The sequence below is a fragment of the Rhodamnia argentea genome, chromosome 3 (genome assembly GCF_020921035.1).
Source record: "Rhodamnia argentea isolate NSW1041297 chromosome 3, ASM2092103v1, whole genome shotgun sequence".
Classification (NCBI taxonomy): Eukaryota; Viridiplantae; Streptophyta; class Magnoliopsida; order Myrtales; family Myrtaceae; genus Rhodamnia; species Rhodamnia argentea.
This window is the reverse complement of record NC_063152.1, coordinates 32,321,284-32,338,818: the sequence shown is the minus strand read 5'-3', so window position 1 is coordinate 32,338,818 and position 17,535 is coordinate 32,321,284. Positions and strand designations below refer to the sequence as shown.

Genomic DNA, 17,535 nt, shown 5'->3' with positions numbered 1-17,535 from the left:
TGGTCAAAGCCAACCGAAAGTTAGGTAGTCTGAACTAGCAGCCCTACAACTATGACTCTTCTGACTCCCAAGTTCCACCCACATCTTGAAATTTCCTCCAATCAAGGTTGCACGAAATAACGAAAATCAATTCATAACGATAGGACCCGTAATTTTTTGAGCTGGTTGATAATTTTTAGCAACTGAGATTTTCAAATTTATCTCTGGTTAGCGAGAGTTATGTATAAAAGGCTAATTAAGTATAATCAGTTAGTAAATTATGGTCTTAATTGTGATACTTGTCGATACTCATAATTTAGGTCCTATCTTGAAGATCTACGTCCATCTATGATCGATATAGAGTGAACCTAAACAAATTAATGAACCCATGTGCATCGAGTAAAACATGTCGTGGAGTGACGATACTATGTAAGAATAAATGTAGCCCATATGATGTGATTAATAATGGTTTAATAATTATGTACAGCTATGACGTTAAAAATGTATTGGTATGAAAGGATATAATTGTAAAGGTACAATTAATGTGCGTTGATGGAAGGCACCCCTTAAAGAGGCACATGTTGATACTTGATAGATATAAAAGAAACTGGTCCTCTCTCCATCCATTGACAATGTTCATAAGCCATGCGGTTGTATCTCCCTCCATCATAGAAAAACAACGTAAAGAAAAGAGGGTTAAGAGAGAGAAGTCAAAGTTCTTGTCTTCTCATACTTCTGCAACAATCATGGTCAAAATTATTGCTATGGATTGAGGTATGTCTTCATCTTTCTTTTCGTGAAAATCATGAAAATCAAAGATCCGTAATTGTTAAATTTCCGCATAAAGGCTTTACGTTAAATTTCTAACATACTAACCTTTCTTTTTTTCCAAGACAATCGCAATGTTTAGTAGCAGTTTTTCTGGCTTCCGTAATAATCAAAAGGCTCATATAACTAGGATTCAATAATATGTGATAACAAATTACAATCGAGGAAAGCTAAGATGTAGAACGAAATCTTAGCTAGTCCACACCCCAAAAAAAAAAAAACACTAGCAAGCCATCTAATGGAGTCCTCATTTGCACGACAAGGACTGGACTGCCTTGGTTGCTGTATTGATGGCCATGGTGCAATTCATTTGGGAGGTCTTCTTCTTCTTGAACATGAACATGACGGTCACCTTCCCTTTGAGCTCGCCTTGGCTGTTCAACGTTATGACTCCCGAGCTCAGCTCGCTCCTGAGAGTCGAATCGCTCGGCAAGTTCGCAGAGTTCAAGGTCACATTAGCGTTGATCTTCTTGGTGGATTTGAAGTTGGCCTTGCTCTTGGGTATGATCGCTTGTCCAACTTGGACACCTCCATAGGTGAAGTTAACAGTAGAAGCACCGTACTTGAAGGGACCCCAGTTGGTGTTCTTGATCCGGATCGGGGCGACGAAGGTCATGTCGAACGAGGGTGAGGCCTGAGTCCCTACGGTGAGGGACTGGATGTCAAACTCACTAACCCTGAACTTGGGGGACTTGAACTTCATGATGACGAGGACAAAGAAGAGGGCTTGGACAACCTGAAAGATGACGAAGGCGATGATGCCGATCGTCCACTTCATCCTCTTCTTGCGCTGGGCCTCCTCGTCCATGGTATGGAGCGACTCGTGATCGGATTTCGACATTCTCAACTCTCCTTTCCTTGGAAGAGATGGAAGAATAGAAAACTGAAAGACACGCTCTCTCTCTCTGTTCTGTTTTCTGTGATTTCGACTCGGTTTTATGAACGAGTTTGGAGATTGCAGAAGTTGTGAAGATTGAAATGAGGAACTGGTAGGGTATATATAGGATTTGATTCCATTATATGATCAAATGGAGGCGGGCACTTTCCTAGAAGAAGTTGTTTTGATTCAGAGTCGCCAAACGCGTCCTGGGAATGTTCACCTTCTAGACGAAACGGCGACCAGGAATTTTGTCAGCAACGACAGAGGCTTGTGAACACGAAACATCGACCGAAAGAATAGTCTCCGAGATCTTTACCGTACGGTTTCTACGAACGTTGTTAACCCTAGCTCAAGGTAGAACAACGGACAAAGCAGATGGGAGCTCGAGTTTTTTCGACTTCCAATAGTACGAGAACTGCGCAACCGTGTGGGGCCTTGAGTAGGCCCCGTATAATTAAAAGAACGAAAGAGATAGAACAATACTAAGTTTATGGAGATTGATTTGTAAACTTTGATTTATTAGATTGAACATTTATATACGCGGATTGTATTCAAGACCCATCAATAGTACCGATCGGATGATTCATCGAGCGATCTAAAACTCGACCAGCAAGCCCAAAGCCATAGCTCGGGTTCCCTACCCCATCCTCGATATCAAGTTATCTTGGTTAGTCTGCAAAGACGATTTGAATTTAGGTGTCTCGCTAGTTTTGGGCTTTCACACTCGCACTTGGTGTGGCTGCAATAGCGAGTTCGTTTCTAGTATGGTGCTTTGTTGATGCCTTAGACCGAAGATCCCATCTTCTAAGAGCTTTCCTACCTAAACTCATTGTTTTTTGTCGATTGAAATGAAAGATTATGCACGGACGAGGATCAACGATCAAGGTATGCAACAACCGTGATTAAATTTGTAAGAGAGTTGCTAGCTTGATAGTCCGACAATACAATCAGTTATTTCTGATCGCCCGATCTCCCAATCAATAAGTGCTTTATGCGAAACATGGGGATGATGATGTGTGAATCTATGGTTGAGATTGTATTGTCATTGACAAGATTGTCAGGAAAGCATTTTCTAATCTATAATTAGATTCTTTGATGGAAATTATGGTTTTGTGACTGGGACGCTCATCTAGAAGGTTAAGATATGGGCATGAGAATAGATGTTGACTTAAGGTGATGAGTTTGGCTGAAAGCTCACGGGAAAGTTGTATGGCCAGAGACTCAGGCCGAGCGGCGTCATGACTCTTTCGCCCACCTTGGCTGACTTCTTTAGATGCCTTTGCTTTCAAATGACTTCTTAACACGTCAGAATAAAGAAAAGTCGTCAAGTGATAATTTAATCTAAAGATCGGCAGTTTATTTTTTTATTTATTTAATAAACTGTTACTTCACGAATTATTCGTGATAATTATTTGAAAGACTCCGAGGAGCTTAACGCAATTCCGAAATACTACGTCGTTCGTCCATTCAACGAATCCCGGAAGACAAAGCATTACAGGTTCGGTTATTTTTCATCGAAAAGGAACATATTCCTAACGTATTGTGTGTTATAATTAGATGGGCAGACCCACGATATGATGCTTCTAAGACCATATAAAGTTTCCTCATGTTGATGTTGAAACCATAGTGATGTTTCTAAATAACAGAAAAATTATCCAAAAAATTGTAAACTTATTGCGCTTTTACTAATTCAGTCCTAAACATTTAATTGTGCCAATTAAGTTCTAAATTTTTTTATGTTTTACTTATTGATTTCATCTGGTAAATTTTAGCCGGAAATTGTCGGCGTAGATACCAACCGTCTTTCATGGCACGGCTCGCAGTAACGTAGATAATTTTTAATATTATTTTCGGATTCATTTTTTTCTTTGGTTTTTTACAACTGTATTTGGCGAGGTTGCTGGATGATGAAGGTGAGCTTGATAACGAGTTAACAGCCACGACAATGGCGGACGTATCATATCGGCAATTTCCGATAGCAAAATCAATGGAGGAACGATTAAACTCTAATTTTCTAAAGAAGTATAATTAGGACTAACAATTGCATATTTTACCCAAAAGTTGGGAATGTGCCTCCAAATGGAAGAATTACAAATGTATCATGCCGGCGATAATGCCGCAGTAGATGAGTAAGTCCCGACAAGGGCCATAAGTCAAAGTACGAAAAGTCAAAAATCTGGACATCAACGTGTGGTGATTTGGTCGTGTGAACTATATTTATCTTATACTCCAAAAAAAAAGCTATATTTATCTTATAAATCATATATCTTTTGACAAAAAAAATTATATTTATCATATTTCTCTGCTCCAGAAGTGCATTGTGGGTTAGACCAAACATTCCCTACAACGCCCATCAGATATAGGAGCGCACAAGTACAAGAAATGCAGGTTACTAAGTAACCAGATCAATGCTACACCAAACTACATAACTTATTACGCACGACGTATATAGGACTAACCGATTGTCTCTGTATGTGAAGTGAATCGACGCATGAACAATGATCGTCGCGATAAACAGTGGTAGATTTCTCGTTTAGGGGAGACACATAATTAAGAACACCAAGCTGAAGCTTCAATCTGAGGGCAGTACATGTGATGTGAACAAAAAGGTAAGGCAAATTCAAACAAGATAGAATACTGAGGTTGATGCGGTCCGCGAAAAATGCATCGACAACAAATGAAACCGAGCAATACAAAGCCATAATATGATGCGGAACCACCTCTCCCGGGCATGCTCAATTACATGACAAGGACTGTACCGCCTTTGTCGAGGTGCTGATTGCCATGGTGCAATTCATCTGCGAGGTCTTCTTCTTCTTGAACATGAACATCACCGTTATCTTCCCTCTAAGCTCGCCTTGACTGTTTAAGGTTATGACACCAGAGCTCAAATCGCTCCCGAGGTTCGAATTGTTAGACAAAGTAGCAGAGTTCAGAGTGACGTCCACGTTGATCTTCTTGGTGGACTTGAAGTTGGCCTTGCTCTTGGGAATGATCGCTTGTCCCACTGGGAAGCCTCCGTAGGTGAAGTCGACAGTAGAAGCACCGTATTTGAAGGGACCCCAGTTGGTGTTCTTGACCCGGATCGGAGCCACGAAGCTCATGTTGAATGAGGGCGAGGACTGATTGAACTCCAAAGTTTGGATGTCGAACTCGGCGACCCTGAACTTGGGGGACTTGAACTTCATAATGACCAGCACGAAGAAGAGAGCCTGCACTACCTGAAAGATGACGAAGGCGATGATGCCGATCGTCCACTTCATCCTCTTCTTGCGCTTCGCCTCCTCCATCGTTAGCAACGTCTCTTCGTCGATCCTGCGGTTGTGGTTGGGTTCCGCCATCGCCGGTGTCTCGGGAAAACTTGTAACCACGATTCTGAGGTTCTCGCCAAATTTGGGTTAAGGATCTGTGACAAGTGTCTGTGAGGATTGGAAGAAGTGGGGGCTCAGTATGAGGTTTTATATGTGAAGTTTGTCGAGATCAGGCAAGGGTGTGTGTGTGCGTCGAAAACAAGGAAGAGCGAGTGTGAGACCACCTTCGAGGAAAACGGAAATGGAATAATACTATGTTAAGACGCGTGTATCTTTATGTTGGAATTCTTACTTCTAGACGGACGCGAGTTCACGGAGAAAAGATTTCACCAACAACTACAAGAGAGAGATGCCTTGTTCTTTTAAGGGGAGAAGTCTTCGTTTTCCCATTTTTTTGTTTTGGCTTGTCATGATCAAATGGAAGGTTCGATTACGAGAGTCGTCTCCAAGATCGTTGCCGTACGTTTTGAGCCACGTCGCCACGGAAGGACGACCGATTGGACGAAGAAGATCAAGAACTGCTAGAAGGTTTTGAACTTTCAAAGCGTGCGACTCGTGTCGGATGTTCCCTTGTTCAGCTTGACCCTGCGTGAGTTTTGGTTTTTTTTTTCATCTTCTTTATGACTAGCCTGGCCTTTTCCGTTGCCCGTGTCGGAAGGAATAGCAGAAGCTCGATACCTTTCGCTTTGAGGACATTATCAAGAGAAATGCTATCGTCATATCTAGTTAAATCCATTTTAACTCGAAAATTTATATCACTAAATCATGAGCTAACTCGAAAATATATAATCGCTTCACGTTGCAACAAATACCTAATGTGCGACTTTCTTCAAATAACACCCTCATATGTGCTTTCGCCCTCGCGTGTGAGCTTCCCGTGTTAAAGTCGCTCCCCTTAGATTCGCGTCTCCTTCGTCTCCAACGCTATTTCAACTTGAACGTCTGTTTTGACTCTGTCCAAGTTTGGTGGACCGTGTTGAAGTGGAACGACATCCACCTTTTAGATTCTGCCTCGATCGCCTTGGCCCAACCAAGTTTCTCGAGAAAAAAAGGAACACCGTTTGCCACCTCAATTAAGGAGTCACGTTCGAAGGTGCGGATAATCACTAATTAAATGTCGATCCACACATGCTTGCGTCGGCTCATAAAAACCATCGATCTACGCTCCGTTTGATTCTTGAAAAGTGAGGCATTTCCTTAAGATGTTTTTCAGGAAGTCGCTTTTAAGGAAAATGACAATATTTTCTGGTATTTGGCTGAAACCTCAAATGAACTTGAAAATATTTTTGGTCCGATTTGATTTTATTTTGTGCACTCCTTTTATCAATATTTTTTTTAGTTTTTCTTCTTTTAAAAATTGAAATTTTAATTATTAATGATCATTAATTTTTTTAAATTTTTTCGTTTCTTTCCTTTTCTTTTTGCTTCTACTTCCGCTGGTCGCTCACCATGGCCATCAACCCCGGTCGAGGCTATAGCTCGCCAAAATTTCGGCGTGCCAAACCTTGCAGGCCTCGGGTGAGGCTCACCTAGCCTGGGGCGGATCTCTAAGAAAAATAAAATTAACAAAAAACATTAAAAATAAAAAAGAAAAGGAAGAATTTTATTTTTTTCAAAATAAAAGAAACAATAAAAAATAATAATAATAATGAGTGTATAAAAAAGAACATGCTTGGTTTGACGAAAAAAAGAGGATGGAAAATGATTTCCTCTTTTCAAAAAGGGGCGATAATTTTCCCCACTTTTGAAGTGTTTTTTTCATTGAGCCATCATCCACGAAAATTCCTAGACATAAATGTTCACCAACAATGAAATTATTTTTCATTAACCGAATATTTTCAAGCGATACAATGAATCATTTTTAATATACTATTTTTAGAATCATTGATTTTCTGCAAAAGCAAAGGGAGCCTGAGCTCAATTTAGGGAAAAATCCAAAAAATGGCCCGAAGTCCTCATGTTTTTTCAAATAAGGGCCCAAGTGAACACTTTTTTAAAAAAGGGCCCGAAGTCCTCATGTTTTCTCAAATAAGGCCCCAAGTGAACATCATTTCAAATAATGACTTGAAATGACCATAAAATCTCAAAAAAGGGGCCTGATTTAAGGGCATTTTAGTCTTTTTACTTATTTAATTTTTTTATTTTTTATTATACTTTTTGTTATCTGTTTTCAAAAAAAAAAAAAAAAAGGAGAAAGTAGACTTTCACAGGCGAGAGGGCCGACCCTCCCGCCTATGGCCACCGCCCCACCGCCGCAGGGTCGTAGGCAAGGGTGGCAAAGGTTGGCTGGGTTGCCGGCGCCTCGGCGAGGGCCGACGACCTAGCCGACCCGAGGCAAGGGCCTTTGGCCCTCGCTAAAATCGAGAGAGGGTCGGGCCCTCTCCCGGATCCGGGTGAGGGTCGACGGTCCTCGCCCGGATCCGGGGTCGCCGGCTGTTGCCCCGTCGCTAGTGGGGGGTCGCTTGGTCAAGGCGACCTCGGCCCGATCCCAGGCGACGGATGATGACCCTCGATCTAGGCGGGGACCGCCGGCCCTCACCCGCATCCGGGAGAGGGCCCGACCGTCTCCCGGTTTTGGCGAGGGCTTTTGGCCCTCGCCTCTGACCGGTGGGGTCGGCGGCGACCCCGCCGGCCTTCGCCGCGCTCGCCGACTCCCCCACCGCGGTGTGCCGATGGCCACCGGCGGGAGGGGTAGCCCTCCCGCTTGTGCATGGCTTTTTTTTTTAATCGGAAAAAAGAAAAAAATGAATAAAAAAATTAAAATGTGAAATGACGAAAACACCATTCGAGGCCGACCCTTTTTTGAAACATTATGACCACTTCGGACCTTTAATTGAAACGTACTATGTTACTTTGGGCTCTTATTTGAAACATAGTTCACTTTGGGCCCTTATTTGAGAAAACAAGAGGACTTCGGGCCCTTTTTTGGATTTTTTCCCTGAATTTATGAGGCGAGTGCTATGACTTGTAATAGCTTTTTTTTATTGATCCTATCTCCACGGATATCTTTGTAAGTTTTTTTCTGTAAGTCGTAAATTTACCACACATCTTTTCGTCTATAAAATGAATCACAATGAATAATCATGTCAAATGATCAAACTACATCACAACAATGATTTGCAAAAAACCAACAGAAAATATTCTCGTATAATACGCAGTCTTTACAGAAAGAATGAAAGAACTTGCAAAAAAAATCACAAGGCAGAAACACATAATTTCACATAATCCATGGAAAGCTTGTGGAATCATCTAACGGAGAATCACCGTCCCGATTCTCATTTGCACGACAAGGATTGGACCGCCTTTGTGGTTGTATCGATAGTCATGGTGCAATTCATCTGGGATGTCTTCGTCTTCTTGAACATGAACATCACTGTTATCTTCCCTTTGATCTCGCCTTGGCTGTTCAAGGTTATGATCCCCGAGCTCAATTCGCTCCCGAGATTCGAACTGCTGGGCAAAGCACTGGAGCTCAAGGTCACAGGCACATCGATCTTCTTGGTGGACTTGAAGTTGGCCTTGTTCTTGGGAATGATCGCTTGTCCCACTTGGACACCTCCGTAGGTGAAGTTGACGGTAGAAGCACCGTACTTGAAGGGACCCCAGTTGGTGTTCTTGATCTGGATCGGAGCGACAAAGCTCATGTGGAATGAGGGCGAGGCCTGAGTCCCAACGGTCAAGGTTTGGATGTCAAACTCGCCGACCCTGAACTTGGGGGACTTGAACTTCATGATGACAAGGATGAAGAAGAGGGCTTGGACGACCTGAAAGATGACGAAGGCGATGATGCCGATTGTCCACTTCATCCTCTTCTTACGCTTTGCCTCCTCATCCTCCATGGTATGAAGCGATTCTTGATCGCTCCGGCGATAGGCATTTGACTTGGGTAGTTGGTATTGGTTCTGGTTCTTCTCTGCCATTTGGTTATATTCAGCCAAACGAGGGATGAATTCAAGTATTGCTTCTCTGAAGGAGTTGGATACGTGAGAATGTAGTGAGGATGAAGAAGAGAGATGTGCGGGTCAGGTTTATATATAGTGTTCGGAGAAAGAGTATGTCCAAAGAAGCATCGAGTGGACAAAGAGAGCCACTTTCCTGGAAATCATTGTCAAACGCGGTCGTCGAAATATTCACTTCTAGAAGGAACGCGAGTTTAGTGGTCATATTTCAGCAAACAGGAGTAGAGGAGACTCTCTCTTTTCTTTGTCCTGGCAGCCCGCCAAAGTCTGCCAAGGTGGGCGGAAGACTCGATCCTGTTCTTCAACAGTAGCTCTGAGTCAACTGGTGAGTCATCAAGGTTGGTGCACGTCAATATTCTCGAGGCATTATTTGGGGGATTTACAAAGAGGAGAATATGCCACACATGTATGAGAGGGCCAAGAGAAAATCTGTACCATTATGCTTACACAACATGGAATACAACTATGTCATTATATATCTTATTAAACGTGATATCGTTTCTTCATATGCAAGAAAAGAAAGAAAGAAAGAAAGAAAGAATACTCAATTTGATACCCTATATCTTATCACGTTAATATGTTAGATAATACAAGTATCGAATAAGATATTTTCCCTGAGAATGCAAATGTATCATCATGTGCACAATATGTTTTATTTAGGGGGTATATTTACCATTTGGAGATTGACATATGAAAATTACCAAAAAAGTCCTAAACCTATTGTAATTGTGCCAATTCAGTACTAAATTTTTTCTTTTTTCAATTGAGTCCTAAACCTTTTGAATTTGCACCAATTCAGTCTTTTCGGCTAACTTTGAATGGCCGGCGCTGACTTGTCAATTTTTAATAGCATTTTAATATTTTTTCAAGTTATTTATTTATTTCCTTTTTTTTTTTTTTCAATTCTCCTTCTTCCTCCAGCTGGTCGTTCGATCGGCGATTGACTAGATGCGAGGGTTGGCAAGGCCATGCTCGCCTAGTGATGGCGAGGTCGGCCTTGCCCGGATTTGGCGAGGCTCGACCTTGCTGTTGTTGGACGAGCTCGGCCTTGACCAGCCATGGCGAGGTTGAGCTTCGCTTGGTCAAGGCCAAGCCTCGCCCAGACCGGCTAGAGGAAGAATGAGAAGAAAAAAAAAAAAAAAAAAGAAAAAAAAGAAATAAAATTTATTGAAAAATTATCAAAAATTGCCACGTTATTATCGATTGCGTCACGTTAGTATCGATCACGTCACGTTAGCAATTTGTAGCCAAAATTGACCTGTCTGATGGATTGAATTGGAGCAAATGTAAAAGGTTTTGGACTCAATTGATTAAAAAAATAGTTTAGGACTGAATTGACATAATTGCAATAGGTCTAAGACTTTTTTGGTAACTTTTTCATATCAATTCTAAAACTCCATTTTTTTCGTGAAAAATGTGACATTTCTGAAAAATGACAATATTTTTTTTGGTGTTTGGCTAAAATCTAAAAATGCAGTGAAAATATTTCCCATCATTTGATAAGGAAAAAGAGTTTCCTAAATAGACATATACTACTGAGGTGCTAGTGGCTTGCGCATGAGTAGCCAAGAAACTTGGATGGGCATCGGGATCTCAAGCCCGGATCCCAACTCTCAAACACAAGCATGCGCTCCGGTCTTGGATCCATTGAAACCAAGCCCGAGAACTCGGCGCCCATGCCTAGCTCCTTGGCGCCCCGACCTTGATCTATAGATGTCGGGCCATGCTAGGACACAGGCCTGGGATCCCAGCTCTAGAGATCGAGACGATAGCACCCTAGGTCAATCAAGGCTAAGCTCGGGATTCTGGTACTTGTGCTTGTGTCCAATTCCATCGAGGCCGGTTCGCAAACCCCGTATTAGAGACCCGGTCTCCCGTGCTCGGACCTTGGTCCATCGAGGTCGTGCTCGGGACCTTGGCACCCATGTTTGACTCCATAAAGGCTAGGCCTTGCTCCTTGGCACTTAGGCTTACCCAACATTAATGGATTGGGGCAGGGATGCAGGTATCCCGAGCAATGGAATCCCAGGCATTGCCCCAGCAATGAGTATTGGGGTTCCTCTGCTCAAGCGTAGAGTTTTTGATCCAAGCGTTAGTATTTAATCATATTTTGGAAAATAATTTTTGAACTTTTAAAAAAGAAATCATTTTCCAAAATTTCAGTTTTGATAGGAAATTTTTTCCTGGTGGCTGAGAAAATAATTTTTGTTGACTCATTTTTCTAAGCTATACAAACGCCAGAAATGAGGAAAATATTTTTTCGCGTAACGAATGCACTATAAAATCTGAAGTTCTTAAATAGATAAAGTAACATGGATAAACGCCGCGATAAATCAAGAGAAAGCCTACCTATGAGACAACTGTGCGCTTATTATATTTCAAAAGTCAGAACAATCAAGGTGTAAAGATTTAACGGAAAGGACACTAAAAGAGAAAAAAGCTTAAACCATAGCAGCTTCCTTACTTTTCAACTTTTACTTAACACAAGAGATTGTAAAATTGGACGTTGGATCCACTTTTACTTAAAAACTTAAGCCAATGAGTTATGTGCCAACTTACATATATATTTTAACAACACACACACATACACATATAAAACACAAGTGGATGTGAGGCTCGATTTTCAGAATAACACAATATTTTTGCAAAATATTATTGCGAGGTGATTGTGCTGTTATGGTTTAAGCTTGATTTGCCATTAACGATTAATCCTAATGTGGGTAGATTTGGTCAAGGGGATGCACAAATAGTACTTCAAGAGCCATTCCGTGTCCAGGCCTTTTGTTCTTCTTGGCATATGTTATTTTGGCACAAATATCTTTGGTCTTAAGAAGAAATAGGTTGAGAATGTTCAATTGTCCGAAATGAATTTCCAAATCCAAAGCACACAATGTCTGGCACATTATGTGAAATGTATACTGAACAAACAAAGAACTCATAAATGAATGAAGCGATCCACAGAACGATAGAAGTACATAAATTTCTCTATTCAATCGATGGATAACTCGTAGAAAGAAGATATAAAGGTGAGCTCGCAAGATGTCCATCGCCGAGAATTACACTCAATAATTTCATTTACACGACAAGGATTGGACCATCTTTGTTGTAGTATTGATTGCCATGGTGCAATTCATTTGCGAGGTCTTCTTCTTCTTGAACATGAACATGACTGTAATCTTTCCTTTAAGCTCGCCTTGACTAGTCAACGTTATGACCCCAGAGCTCAGTTCGCTTCCGAGATTAGAATTGATATCGCTCGACAAATTGCCGGAGCTCAAAGTTACGTCCACATCGATCTTCTTGGTGGACTTGAAGTTGGCCTTGCTCTTCGGAATGATGGCTTGTCCCACCTGGACACCTCCATAGGTGAAGTTAATAGTGGAGGCATCGTACTTGAAGGGACCCCAGTTGGTGTTCTTGACTCGGATCGGGGCAACGAAGCTCATGTCGAACGAAGGGGAGGCCTGAGTCCCGACGGTTAGAGTCTGGATGGCAAGGTTGCCGACCCTGAACTTGGGGGACTTGAACTTCATGATGACCAGGACGAAGAAGAGAGCTTGGACTACCTGAAAGATGACGAAGGCGATGATGCCGATCGTCCACTTCATCCTCTTCTTGCGTTTGGCCTCCTCATCGTCCAGGGTGTGAAGTGATTCTTGATCGTTCCGGTGATAGCCGTTCGATTCGGGTGGGTGGTATTGGTTCTGGTTCTTCTCTGCCATTACTAGATGGTCTTGTAGTTGTGGGGAGCTGGTTTGTGATTTTCGAGTTTTTGCTTCGCTGAAGGAATTGGAGATGTGAGAAGTGAGAAGGCTGAGAATGTTGAGAAGTCCTGGATATGCCGAGGTATATATACGATGTTTGGGACACGACACGAGTGGATATGAGAATCAATTTCCAGGAAGCTTGCAATTGATTTGAGACGCCAACGCGTCCGAACGTTGGAATCATGGTGTTCTTCTAGAGGAATGCGACTTATTACTATTAGTTTTGACTTCCGGACATTGCTTCTTCAATAAAGAAGGACGCCTTTCTTTTTATGGTTGGACAATATTATTCTATCAATACAAGCTTCGATCACATGAATTGATTGGCCCCCCTGAGTGCTTTCCCATGTTCTTTTCTTCCAAGTGGGTGCTAAAGTAGTGGTTAAGGCACAATGGGGACAGAAGCAAACCCAGTCAAGAGCATGTGTCGTTTGACTTCTAAAATATCATTTTCGCCACGACGATGACCCCAATTGTTTAATCATAGGTACTTGATATCATAATTAAATGTCAATTCATGTGGTACATATCGAAAATATGGTTAAAAATGGACATGGATTATTTGGAGATTGTTGATGCTCGGATAGCATGAATAAAATGAAAGTTGTAAACCAATAAGAGACGGCTTGACCGGGGGAAAATTGTTGAAAAAGTTCTTAACCTTTTTTTGTTTTTGTTTTTGCTTGTCACGATCAAATGGAAGGTTTGATTACTAGAGTCATCTCCAAGATCATTTTGAGCCACGTCGCCACTAAAACACTATTGTATCTAGCAATATCACTTAGATGGGGGTGAATAGGTAATTCGAAACAGTTTTGAAACTTAATGCGAAATTTAAACAAGTTCAAAACACAAACTAAGGTAGTTTAGAAATCAGTTCAAAATATCATGTGCAGAGATCTAGAGACAGTAATGAAAGTTTAGAGTAGAGAGAATTGCACACAATATTTATAGTGTTCGGCTTAGCATGCCTACGTCCACTCTCCCACGCCGACAACCGATTAGCTGAATCCACTAGAGGGTTTTGTCACCTCTCCAACTATCTCTCCAATAGGGAGGATTTTATTGGTCGAAGCACTTATTTATTGAGGAGAAATTGATCCAATTCGGAGTTGTTGATGTTTCACTCGAAGTAACTTTATCCTCCAAAGAAGAAATGATTCAATGGAGGTTACAAGAGATATCATTCTCAATCACTCTTACAGAAACTTTCAAAGATAAAACTTATAGCTCTCGAGAACAAGTATGTGAATCTGAATAACTCAAGCATTTTGGAATTGTAAGTTTTGATCTCACTCAACCGGTCACCATGGATCTTCCTTTTATTCTCCGTTACCCCCAAACCGGCCGTTGGACAGGTCTTCAAAGGATCTCCCTTTAATCATTGATTGGACGCCAACAATTATGATTGAACAAGACAGTATTTGGGAAGATATAGTAGCCGTTGGAGTAGAGTCTGAACTCTTTAGATTCAGTCGCCCATACAACTAAATCTTTAGTTTCCATAAGTAGAGTTAATTCAAATCTTCAACAAAACTTATTTCCGGAAGGTAATATGCAATCGAAGATATTGTCCTGATCCGATTGAAAAATAATCCTGTCAATCAAAGATTACAAACTTCCATAAATAAAATAATCAAACCGGAAACCCGCCAAACGTGGGTTTTTAGAATTTGTAAGAAAGATATTGCAGAATCCGAACATAATTCATAAGCAGTCTTTTGAAGTACTTTTTGAATCTAAACAGAGTAGAACAATGACTCTAAGCTCCAATAAAGTCCTTGCTGATGTGTCACATAAATCTTCTTAAGATCAAGCCTTCGGAGGCAGTATCATCTCCCATCTAAATACAAGACTTTAATATCTCAGAAGCAAATACGTGACTACTCCACTTTGAGTCCGAATACCAGATTTGGAATAACATAAGCTTTAGTTCACTTGCTCATTTCTGCAATATAAATATTATTTGCATTAAACAGATTCTTCACAGAAGATGATAGTTTTGTCATAATTAAAATATTCAAAAGGAAGGTTTCCTCAACAAGGACGACCGATTGGACGAAGTAGATCAAGAACTACATGAAGGTTTTGAACTATCAAAGTGTGTGTCTCGGGTCCGATGTTCCCTTGTTCAGCTTGACCCTGCGTGAGTATTGGTTTTTTCATCTTCTTTATGACTAGCCTGGCCTTTTCGATTTTCGGTGTTGAAAGGAGTAGCAGAAGCTTGATACCTTTCGCTGGGGACATAATCAAGACAAATGCTATCAACATATATAGTTAAATTCATTTTAACTCGAAAGTTTATGTAATTGAATTATGAGCTTACTCAAAAATATTAACTGCTTTACATAGCAACACGTCCCTAATTTGCGACTTTCTTCAAATAACACCCTCGTATGTGCTTTCACCCTCGCGTGTGATCTTCCCGTGTTAAAGTCACTCCTCTTTGATTCACGTCTCCTTCGTCACCAGCGCTATTTCAACTTGAACGTCTGTTTTGACTTGTCCAAGTTTGGTGCACCGTGTTGAAGTGGAACAACATCCACCTTTTAGATTCTGCCTCGATCGCCTACAAGTTTATTGAGAAAAAAGAGAATACATTTGCCACCTCAATTAGGGTGTCACATTCGAAGGTGCACATGATCAGTAATTAAATGCCGACCCACACATGCTCGAGTTGGCTCATAAAAACCATTGGTTTATGCTCCATTTATTTCTCGAAAAATGTGATATTTTAAAAAAAAAATTTTGGGAAGTGATCTTTCAGAAAAATAACAAAATTTTCCGACATTGGCCGAGACCCGAAAATGAAATAAAAAAATATTTTCCTTTATTTGATATGGAAAATTTTATTTTCCTCCGTGCATTACTTTTAATAACATTTTTTATTTTTTTTCTTTTCTTTATATAAAAAAATTTAAAATTCTAACTATTTTTAATTTTTTTGGTTCTCTTTGGCTGGTCGCTAGCCACAACGACAACAGGTGATGGGCCTCGGGTGAGGCTAGAGCTCGCCAAATTTCGATGAGCCAAGCCAATCCGGCCTTGGGTGAGGCTCCACCTTGCCTGGGGCCAATTCTTGGCAACCAACCGAAGAAGAAAGAAAAAGGAAAAAGAAAATATTAAAAAAAATTGATTTATTCAAATAAAGAAAGATAAATTGAAAAGAGATAAAATAAAAATAAAAATAATTAAAAGGAATGCACGGAGGAGAAGGTGCTTGGTTTGGTGAAAGAAAGATGAGGGAAAATTATTTTCCCACTTTTAAAGGTGGCTTTTCCATTTTCATCAGATGAAAAATATTTTCATCATCAACCAAAACTTTTAAGCATAAATTTTCATTGATAATGAGAGTATTTTTCATTAATTAATCATTTTCAAGTGATACAAATAATCATGTTTAAGAAAATATTTTTCCAATCATTCATTTTTTGCAAACAAACGGAGCCTAAGCCGAATTTATAACACGAGTGCTATGATTTGAATAATAGCTTCTTTTTGTGAATTTACAAATTGATCCTATCTCCACAGATATATTTGTAAGTTTGTTTCTGTAAATTCGTAAATTTACCACACATCTTGTTATCTACAAAATGAATCACAATGAATAATCATGTCAAATGATCAAACTACATCACAACAATGATTTCCGAAAAACCAACAGAAAATATTCTCGTACAATACGCAGTCTTTACAGAAAGAATGAAAGAACTTGCAAAAAAATCACAAGGCAGAAACACATAATTTCACATAATCTATGGAAAGCTTGTGGAACCATCTAATGGAGAATCACCGTCCCGATTCTCATTTGCACGACAAGGATTGGACCGCCTTTGTGGTTGTATCGATAGTCATGGTGCAATTCATCTGGGATGTCTTCGTCTTCTTGAACATGAACATCACTGTTATCTTCCCTTTGATCTCGCCTTGGCTGTTCAAGGTTATGATCCCCGAGCTCAATTCGCTCCCGAGATTCGAACTGCTGGGCAAAGCACTGGAGCTCAAGGTCACAGGCACATCGATCTTCTTGGTGGACTTGAAGTTGGCCTTGTTCTTGGGAATGATCGCTTGTCCCACTTGGACACCTCCGTAGGTGAAGTTGACGGTAGAAGCACCGTACTTGAAGGGACCCCAGTTGGTGTTCTTGATCCGGATCGGGGCGACGAAGCTCATGTCGAATGAGGGCGAGGCCTGAGTCCCAACGGTCAAGGTTTGGACGTCGAACTCGCCGACCTTGAACTTGGGGGACTTGAACTTCATGATGACGAGGATGAAGAAGAGGGCTTGGACGACCTGAAAGATGACGAAGGCGACGATGCCGATCGTCCACTTCATCCTCTTCTTATGCTTTGCCTCCTCATCCTCCATGGTATGAAGCGATTCTTGATCGCTCCGGCGATAGGCATTCGACTCGGGTAGTTGGTATTGGTTCTGGTTCTTCTCTGCCATTTGGTTATATTCAGCCAAACGAGGGATGAATTCAAGTGTTGCTTCTCTGAAGGAGTTGGATACGTGAGAATGTAGTGAGGATGAAGAAGAGAGATGTGCGGGTCAGGTTTATATATAGTGTTAGGAGAAAGAGTATGTCCAAAGAAGCATCGAGTGGACAAAGAGAGCCACTTTCCTGGAAATCATTGTCAAACGCGGTCGTCGAAATATTCACTTCTAGAAGGAACGCGAGTTTAGTGGTCATATTTCAGCGAACAGGAGTAGAGGAGACTCTCTTTTCTTTGTCCTGGCAGCCCGCCAAAGTCTGCCAAGGTGGGCGGAAGACTCGATCCTGTTCTTCAACAGTAGCTCTGAGTCAACTG

The 17,535-nt window shown here is 41.1% G+C and overlaps 1 protein-coding gene across 15 annotated transcripts in view; it reads right to left on the bottom strand.

The window, feature by feature from the left end:
• Window positions 1-17,354, bottom strand: part of LOC115754674 (late embryogenesis abundant protein At1g64065-like) — a 29,760-nt gene extending 12,406 nt beyond the window's left edge. For 3 of the 15 annotated variants that reach the window (XM_048276825.1, XM_048276817.1, XM_048276816.1), the window contains exons 1-2: window positions 8,823-8,933; window positions 4,909-4,968 (exon numbers count right to left, since the gene is read on the bottom strand). In XM_048276825.1, the coding sequence (XP_048132782.1) occupies window positions 4,909-4,968; window positions 8,823-8,918 (156 nt within the window). In that variant the 5' untranslated portion in view covers window positions 8,919-8,933. Of the gene's footprint in view, window positions 1-1,053; window positions 1,544-4,223; window positions 5,129-8,762; window positions 8,966-12,463; window positions 12,806-17,077 lie in introns of those variants that run through there. The other 12 variants (XM_048276824.1, XM_048276820.1, XM_048276823.1 and 9 more) reach the window with 12 other exon arrangements.
• Between the last annotated feature and the right edge of the window lie 181 nt (window positions 17,355-17,535).